This window comes from Alnus glutinosa, chromosome 1, assembly GCF_958979055.1.
Source record: "Alnus glutinosa chromosome 1, dhAlnGlut1.1, whole genome shotgun sequence".
NCBI classification, from domain to species: Eukaryota; Viridiplantae; Streptophyta; class Magnoliopsida; order Fagales; family Betulaceae; genus Alnus; species Alnus glutinosa.
Genome location: NC_084886.1, coordinates 47,976,913 through 47,986,841, shown reverse-complemented (window position 1 = coordinate 47,986,841; position 9,929 = coordinate 47,976,913). Strand labels below are relative to the sequence as shown.

Here is a 9,929-nt window from a genome sequence, read left to right as displayed (position 1 = left end):
AAAGAGTTGGACAACACTTAAAAAAGTAGCATGTCTCTTAGCTTATTTATAAGCAGGGGATCCCATGTACGTACGTCGTATTATCTACGATTTTTGTTTATTAAAAAAAAAAATAAAGTCTGATTTTTAAGCTTTTCTTAAAAATGATTGATTTATATTTATTTTTTAGTACTTATATCGATTGATTTATTGCTATTATTATATTTGGTGAAGGTTTGTGTGGCGGTTAATTTTAAAATTTTACGTTATTTTATAAACACCTATTCATGATCAACCCTAGCCTCATTATACTCTAGGTGCATGTTATTGTAGTCTTTGACTATTATTTTTCATCAATAATTAGAGTTTCCATTGAAGAGATATAGTATTGGCCGGCTAAGTAAACCAAAGCGCGCTATGATGGCTGCTTGATTGTCTTGTTTGAAGAGCTGGCTATTTGTGGTTTTGGAAGCATTATGGGAAATATTTTATTGCGGTAAGACATGCAATGAACCTATTCTTAAAGAAAGCGCAAATAGGAGCATATATAAACACTAAAGAACGAATGGGGGGTTGTTGATATTGTTTTCTTTCTCTTGCGATGGTTTGGGTCTTTCTTTTGGTAGTGTACTGCAATTATTCGGTATTGCTGTTTTTTCTAAGGATAGATCCAAACTAGGGTTGTTGATATGTAAGGTCCCAGCAGGTGGTTAACCTAATTGCGACAGTGATGTGGAAGTAATGCCATTTAGAACTTTAACAACGTGTCCAGCTTGAAAGACAAACTAGTTTACTAACTAGTTACCTTTGATCTATCTCTCTTTCACTCTCTCTTACTTTTATTACTAAAAAAAATATGACTTAGAGAAGAGTAAAGCAATTCTTCCTCACTTTGCTTATTTAAAACATCTTACAAAACCCATATATATAGGCATACAAAAAACAAGCGATCAAAGCCATCTTGGATTAATAACAATAACTCTTCTAAGTTAAGGCTTCGGTTTAAGAAAACTTAAAACATCAATTTTTATAAACCAGATGCCATTATTCATTAAAAACTCTTAACTTCTCTATTAAATAATTCTTTTACGTTTTTGATTTGTTGAGCTTCCAACACGCCCCCTCAAATCAAAACTGTCATCATGCCAAGCATGTCTCTTAGCCTTGTGAAACTTGCACCTGCTAATGACTTAGTAAATATATCTACTATTTGTTCAATGGAGTGGCAATATTGGAACTCTATTATCTTCCACTTCACATGGTCTCTAAGAAAGTGGTACCTAGTGTCAATGTGTTTGCTTCTCCCATGTTGTACTGGATTCTTCACTAGCTTTATTGCTGATTGGTTATCCACATAAATCACAGTTGGTTCTTCTTGTGGATGTTCTAGTTCCTTCAAGAGATTCCTTAGCCATATAGCTTCACAAACAGTAGATGAAGGCTTCACATACTCCGCCTCACAGGTAGACAATGCTACAATTGCTTATTTCTTGGATGTCCAAGAAAATGTTGTAGAACTAAAATAGAACACACAGCCAGTAGTACTTTTCCTCTCATCTTGGTCACATCCCCAATCACTGTCTGAGTAACCAAGTAATTTTGCTTCATCACTATACGCATAGAATAAACCAAGATTCATAGTACCTTTGATATACCTTAGAATCCTTTTTACAACTAACCAATGAATCTGCATTGGTTTCTCCATGTATCGACTCACAAGTCCAACTCCATAGACAATATCTGGCCTTGTGATTGTCAAGTATCTCAGACTTCCAACCAAACTCTTGTAAAGAGTTGGTTCAATAACTCGATTATCTCTTTCTTTTAACAACTTTATACTTGTTTCAACTAGGGTATTCACAGAATTGCAGCTATCCATCTTGAATTTCTCTGAAATCTCCCCATGTACTTCTTTTGGGATATGAAAATTCCATCATGTTGTTGCTTCACTTCAATACCAAGGAAATAGGACATCAACTCGTTGTCAGTCATCTCAGACTCCCTAAACATTGATTGCTTGAATTCCTTGAACATTTCATTACTATTTCCTGTGTATAACAGATCGTCAACATATAGGCAAATAATTAGAAATTCACCTCAATGATTTTTCTTCATATAAACATTATGCTCATATGGACATTTGGCAAAGCCGTTCTGATGAAGGTAACAATCGATGCATGCATTGCAAGCTCTTGGTGCCTGCTTTAAGCCATATAATGCATTTTTAAGGTGGTAAACCTTGCTTTCTTTTCCTTCCATTATAAAGCCTTTCGGTTGTTGTACATACACTTCTTCTTCAAGGATGCCATTGAGAAAAGTTGGCTTGACATCAAGTTGGAATATCTTCTATGATGAGCGGCAAGTACGATCAACAATCTCACTGTGTCAAGTCTCGCAACTGGTGCAAAGACCTTTTCATAGTCGATTCATGCTTTTGTTTGTAGCCTTTAGCTACTAGTCTTGCCTTGTATTGAGAAATTTCACCTTCTGCAGTGCGTTTGATCTTGTACACCCACTTGACACCAATAGCCTTTTGGTTTGATGGGAGCGTTGTCAACTCCTAAGTGTCATTCTTGTGAATAGCATGTATCTCATCTTCCATTGTCGATCGCCAACAATCTTCTTCTACGACTTCTTGGAATGTGAGAGGCTCATGATCAACATACAGGCAGAAAAGATTAGTCTCTCCATCTTCTGTCTGCTCATAGATTTCCCTTAGACTTCTCATCTTAATTGTGACGACCCATTTTTTTTTAATACAAAACATTTCATAAACATTAATCTCTTAAAATGCAAATGGATCCTCACAGTGGCACGACGAAGTGTCGCAAAGCCAACATGTGGTACATACCCCATAATATGTACCTAGTAAATCAGAGTACAACATCTAACTACTATGCAGCGGAAAACATAAACCTAATAGCGGAAACCACATCTTAAACGTCTATCATAAATTAATAACAAGAAGAGCCATTTAACATCTATGTGTTTAAGTCTTTCCTCAATATAAATACATAACAGAAATGGCTTTATACAATAACAAATGACACAGGCCTCACAAGCCATCAACAAAACTTATAAAATAGAGGACGCCTATGGTCCTGCAATTACAACCGTCGCAGCGAGCTTCGGTCATAATACCCCAGGTGCACATCTATAACTCCATCACTACGACCAGAGTATCCGCAGCCAAATGAACATCATCTATACGGTTGTGGGGGTTTGTCACATCCGTATAGGTGAAATAATGAGTTTACCGCCTCAGTACATAATACCGAGACCTCAGTGATATTAAACTAATTGAGTTTTCACAAAGAACCAACTTTTCTTTTTAGTCTCGCGTACACTATAACAGCCACCAATATATAAAATTTTGTTTGAAAAACCCCCATAGCTAATATAGCAGACACCGACTATCAGAAAAATATTTAAAACATACTATGTAGTTGGACCCATACGTAGGAGTTCCATTGGCTTGGAAGCAACTACGTATACACCCACCTATAATAATATTTTTATGTTGGTAGCTTAAATGCATAGAGATCTAACGTTATTAACTGTGATATCACTGTGCCTCAGGGCATTACAACTTCATGTCAAAGCACATAGTTGTCCATGCGGTTACTAGAGTAAGACTCTAATATCCAAGCACTTCTTACTGATGTACCACGACAATCCATCTACCTACTCCCAAGTCACACTGATATCCCAACCAATAGCGTCACCAAAGTACACCAAGCTTAAAACATGCCATCTCGCTCTTTAGTACAAGCTTACTATCATTTTCCGAATATGGTTAACACCGAATCTTAGGGCATTACAACTTCATGTCTATGGCACATAGTTGCCCATGCGGTTACTAGAGTAAAGCTCGGGTATCCAAGCACTTCTTACTGATGTGCCATGACAAGTCATCTACCTACTCCTATACACTTTATTACTTATACCGAACCATGACAATACTCTTGTTCATCCAAGCTCAATGTTCTAAAATCATGCAACTAGACGATAGCAGTATACATAAGCTCTTTTGCCATTAAAACTTTTAGGTATACTAATACGTCTAGCATAAAAACTACAATATTCTATATCATGAAAACATTACACAATTTAAACAATGATATGCATGCTCATGAATGTTCTTTCATTCCTTGTGAGGTTTACCCTCCCTCTCATTCCTTTGAGGTTTACCCTCTCTTTCATTCCTTTGAAACTTACCATTCCTTTCATCCTTATGAGGTTTACCCTCCCTTTCATTTTTTTATGCTCATGTTTTATGCTTTACAATTCAAACTCTATACCCCTATTCGTTACAAATCATGCTTTCTTCAAATACGATAAACCAATCAACATGAAACTTTATCATACTACTTCGTAATTTAAATCACAACCGCAACTCACATTCAAATACTTTAAAAACAATTCTACACATTTCATCCATACATCATTTCCTAACATCATTGATATTATTTGAACATAATTGAAACTACTCAAATCAACCAAAACAGATATACTCAACATACAATTGGTTCGAATTTATAAAACACATATATTTTGCTATTCTAATAAACCTAAAAAATAATAGTTTATCAGTGAGTAAAATATCACCTGGCTGCATTAGACTCTTGACTTGAACATCCCCTCGGATTCTAGTCACTTGGACTCTACATTGGAGAATCAATTCAAGTCTCCAATCCGGACACTGTCTTCACTGTCTTCAACATTATTTTCTTCATCTCCACCGTCTTCACTTTCTTCAACATTATTTTCTTCCTTGTATGTTTTGAGAAATTGCTGGAACATTCTCATATCATTCTTGGAAGGGCCTTTCTTCTTCTTCTTCTTAGATGAAGAGGATGAGGCAGCAGCAGACTTGTCTTCTGGGACCTTGTAACGTCCCGCTTTTACAAAAAGTGTAAGTGAAAATTTTTTGATTTTCACGTGACATTACTAACTCATCAGAGTTATAAATTAGCAGCGGAATATAATTTTTCTTTAACAATAACACATCAGACCTGACTAAATAACCTCAATATATAAAATTAATAACCTTTTTGTTCTGATATAATAATTACATCCAAAACAATAACATATGTGCCACAAACGGCACTTAATAAATACATAGTTTTTGTTTTCTCCAACAAATATTACATATTAAAATAATTATTCCAATAGTCTTGACCTTCGATTCACCCTACAAAAACTCGCATGAGATTGCAGTTATCACCACAATCTCATGTTGTGGTCAAGTGAGTCAACAGTCCTTGACCACAATGAAATACTGCATTATTTAAAAGTACATTGAGCAATCAAATGATGACAGTTATATAAATACATGCACAACCTTATATACTTAACGCATTAACCTTAATAAGAACATATGTTCCATCCATTTGAAGCCTATGCTTTACTTATTATGAGCCTATGCTCCGTTAGATTGAAGCCTATGCTTCTTTCATTATGAGCCTATGCTCAATGCTTATTAATGGAAGCCTATGCTTCATTAAATCTCTCAGGGGGCCTATGCTCCCACTGGTGGCCTATGCTCACCACCTTTATTATTATTATTCCTTCAATCTTTGGTTTATCCATCGGTCTTATCAGTGTATTGATACCTTGGTACCTAAAATTCAGTTTACCCATTGGTCTAGTCAATTGCTTGATGCCTTGGTACGTAAACCTCAATTCATCCGTTGGTCTCCTCAATCACTGACGCCTTGGTACCTAAATCTCCAGTCTTTTTATTAACCCATTTATAACTCATAACTTTACCACAATATAATCATGCAAACATCATATACATAATTACAACCAGAGCATGTTAAACATACCAAATGCCAAGCCATATGCATACAATTATGGGAAAACTTCACAAAAGGGTACCCAACTATAGCACTTTTTCACTTAAGGGTACCAATGTAGCAAAACGTTCAATCGAGTGTATGAAGTTATCAAAACCGTTCAATGTAGGGTATTCCGTCACCCTCTGTTCTAAATTGATGACGGAGGCCAAAACACGTGCGTTTCACGTGATATTTTAGCCTCGAACTACCACTTTTGCCCCTCATCTAAACGTTCAGATTTTTTAAACTTAAGAACAATCGGCCAAAAAAAGTCACAACTCGAAGCAACTACTCCCTTGAACACAACTCACCCAATTCCTTCTTGCGACTCAGAACCCTAATCTGGTGCATTTCGTTCTAAATCGATTCGGCTTTCGGCTGTATACAGAAGTGAAATACACAAAGGGTTGAGAAAGGTAACCCTAAACCCTAACTTATATTTTAGTTTATTTATGTAACCCTAATCTGTCAAAGTTTACTATTTTGTTAATGGGTTAGTGGAATCCGGTTCAGTTATGTGATTTTTGTATGTTAATAACATCATGTTTGTAGTTGAGAGGGTTTTCACATCTGGTTGATTTTGTTTGGGTACCATGTTTAGCGCTACTGTCAACATCTGGTTGTGTTTTTATGTTAGTGAAAAAGGTATATTTTTTACGTTTTGTGGTCCCTCATGTTGTGAGTATCTTGTTTGGGGTGTGTTGTGATTGGTGCTGGGTCGGTAAGACTGTGCAATGTGCTGCTCTAAATTTTGTATACTCTTGTGGTCTCGTGGGTCTTTTTGATGACTGTGCAATGTGCTGGTTTGTTTTTGTCTATGATGAAGTGGTCCCAATGACTTTATCTAGTGACTGCAATATTGTAGTGTCTTATTCGTTTGTTTTTGTCTGCTCATTGAATTTTCAATTTCATTTTTAGTTTTTTTTTTGTCAATTTGTAGGACACATAATGTTTAATGAATGTCTTATGTTTGAGGTGCACCACGGAGGTCGGTTTAATAGGGAAAATGGGGTAGCCTATGTTGGTGGGGATGTAACAAATTACCCTGACCTGTATGACAAAGATGAGCTGTCTTTTTTTGAGGTGGAGACTGTAGTTAAGTGCTATGGGTATAGTCCCGGTGATCTAATTTATTACAGAATACCTAACAAGAGTCTAGATGAAGGGCTACGGCTTCTGTCTTCTGACCATGATGTCATTGAAATGGTGGGGCACCACAATGGTCATGGAGTAGCAGAGTTATATATGGTTGGGTTTATTTTGTATGATGTACCTGTAGATTTACCTGGAGGAGAGGAAAGTGTTGATGAGGAATATGAAGAAGAATATGAGAGAAATACTGTATATAGGATAGATCCATTTTGGAATGAGGTTCTAAGTGATGACTCGGACGCCTTAGAAGTAAATGCTGATACGGGGTATGGAGAGGCAGGAGCTTCTGTCGAAGGAGAAGATGTAGGAGTAGATCAAGAGTTTGTAAGAGAACCATCACACGTAGTAGAAGAAGATTTGGAAGCAAAAGTAGCAGTAGCTTTAGCTGCAGCTGAAGATGAGTTTGCACAAGGTGTGGGTAAGGGTGTGGTTGAGGGTGAGGATGAGTCTGTTTCCGATGTGTCTCGGAGTGATATACGGATCACTCTCGATAATACTAGTGGAGATGATGAGCCGGATTCTTCAAAAAGGTCGTGTGTCACCAAGAGGGTGCCATTTTCAAAATCTGATTTTGAGAAGCCGACTCTGCAGAAAGGTAATACTTTTGATAGTGTGTATGATTTCAGAAAAGCCATTAAACAGGCCAATATATTGAAGGGGAAGGACTTAGTTTACCAAAAGAATTCTAAATCAAAAGTAATTGCAGTGTGTGGAGAGAAGAATTGTAAATATAGGGTTTATGGAAGACAGTTGAAGGGTGAGGCCACATTCATGCTGATTTCGCTTAGGCCCAAACATACATGTGCCCAGAAATACAAGAATCATTTGATTACTTCCAAGTGGATTGCTGAGTGGTGCTTGGACAGTTTTAGAGATCAACCGAACATGCCTGTAGAAGTCCTGAAGAAGAAGGTGAAGAAGAAATGGAACGTTGAAATCCATCCTAGTACCCTATATAGGGCTAGGAAGAGGGCACAAGAGGTGATTTATGGGAAGTTGGGTGAACAGTACCATCGTCTATGGGACTATTGCGCGACAATCAGAAGCACAAATGTGGGGAGTTGTGTTATTTTGATGGTTGAGAGACCTATGCCCGAAATGCCATGTAGATTCCAAAGGATGTACATATCCTTGGCAACAATGAAAAATGGCTTCAAGGATGGGTGTAGGCCTGTAATAGGCCTTGATACATGTTTCTTGAAGGGGGTTTACAAGGGGCAGTTAATGGCAGCTATTGGAAGGGATGCCAATAATAACATGTATCCAATATCCATGGCAGTTGTAGAGGCAGAGACCAAGGATAGTTGGTCATGGTTTCTTGAGGCACTATTGGCTGATCTTGGCCCCAGTGGTGTACGTAGATGGACTTTTATTTCAGATAGACAAAAGGTATCTTTCCACTTATGCTTTTTATGCTGGACATTTCATTCCAGATTATGTGGTATTTTTCTATGTGTTTGACTTGCTTTTCATGTGTGTAGGGTCTTGTACCAAGTCTTATGGAGGTGTGCCCTAATGCTGAGCATCGGATATGTGTGCGGCACTTGTACGCCAATTTTCGGAATGACGGTCACCGGGGGGTGTTACTAAAGGACTTGCTGTGGAGAGCTGATGTATCTTACACACAGAATGAGTTCTATACTGTAATGGAAGAGCTTAAGGGCCTTAATCTGCCAACCTATGAGTACCTTTCGAAGGTTAACCCTGCAACTTGGTGTAGGGGATGGTTCAACACATATGCAAAGTGTGACCTCTTACACAACAATTTGGCCGAGTGCTTCAATTCTTGGATCACCAAGTTCAGAGATAAGACCATATTGGTAATGTTGGAAGGCATTAGGACAAGTTTGATGAGAAGGTACCAGCGGAAAAGAGAAATTATAGCTGCGATGGAAGGCAATGTTGGGCCAAAAATTAAGGAGAAGTTGGAGATAGAAGAAGATGTAATACCCCATATATTTTTTTTTAAAACTTATTAATTGGCCTAATATCTATATATATATATATATATATATATATATTTTTAATAAAATAAATTTTTTTTTTAGTAAGTAACTTAATCAATAAGTTGTAGAAAAAAAAAAAAAAAAAAAAACTTGCTCAGCAAGTTGTCTCCTTTTTCATTTATTATTATTCTTCTTTTTCTTCTTTCTTTCCGTATCTTCTTCCTTCCTCTTTCTTTCTTCTTCTTTCCTGCTCTTCATTTTTTCTTCTTCTTCGCCTTCTCGGCCGAGTACTCAGACAGAGAAATCAGAGAGCTGAGAGCGAGAGAGTGAGACTGAGAGGGGGAATTGAAAGAACAAGAGAGATCGAGAGAGATGAGAAGAGAGATCAGTAGGGCGAGAGAGAGAGAGAAAGAGAGAGGGCCGATCGTGGTAGACCCAGACCGAACCAGAGAAGAGAGAGAACCAGGGGAGGCCGGTCCTCCATGGGTCGCCGGAGGACACGACTTCCGACGGCCTGGAGCGGGACTTCCTGTGGGTGAGCTGGGTCGGCGTCGTCCAGAAGAGCAGAGGCCGACTTCCGGCGAGTTCGTGAGCACGCAAACTGAGAGACTCGGAGACCCGTGAATCGTGACCCATGAACTCAGCCGAACCGTGACCCGAAACACCCAGAAACCCTATCCTCCAAGATCGGTGACCTGAGCCAAAATCCAGCAACTTCCAACGGTGATGTTTTCTGGTGGATTTTCTCAGAAATTCTCTAGGTAATCTCTTGTAATTTTTATGGGTTTAATTTCTTGATTTTTTTTCCTCATTTCCAATTGTGGATATTTTGGATAGATTGTATTTGATTAAATCAATTGTTAGTTGGTTTTCTTGTTGATCGGATTACAGATGATTTTTGATATGAATGTTATTTGGTTTCGTTATTGAAATATAGTATGGATTGGGTGATTTGTGGATGAGTTTACTGTTGAAGGCCGATTGGGTTGCTGATTTATTAGGAGTTTGA

At 37.7% G+C, this 9,929-nt stretch overlaps 1 protein-coding gene across 1 annotated transcript; it reads left to right on the top strand.

Annotated features, from left to right (window-relative positions):
• Positions 1 to 6,770: 6,770 nt before the first annotated feature.
• On the top strand, positions 6,771 to 9,929 carry LOC133861000 (uncharacterized). Its single transcript, XM_062296693.1, has 3 exons — positions 6,771 to 8,363; positions 8,456 to 8,917; positions 9,858 to 9,929. The coding sequence occupies exons 1-3, from the start codon at positions 6,771 to 6,773 to the stop codon at positions 9,927 to 9,929; spliced, it is 2,127 nt and encodes a 708-aa protein (XP_062152677.1).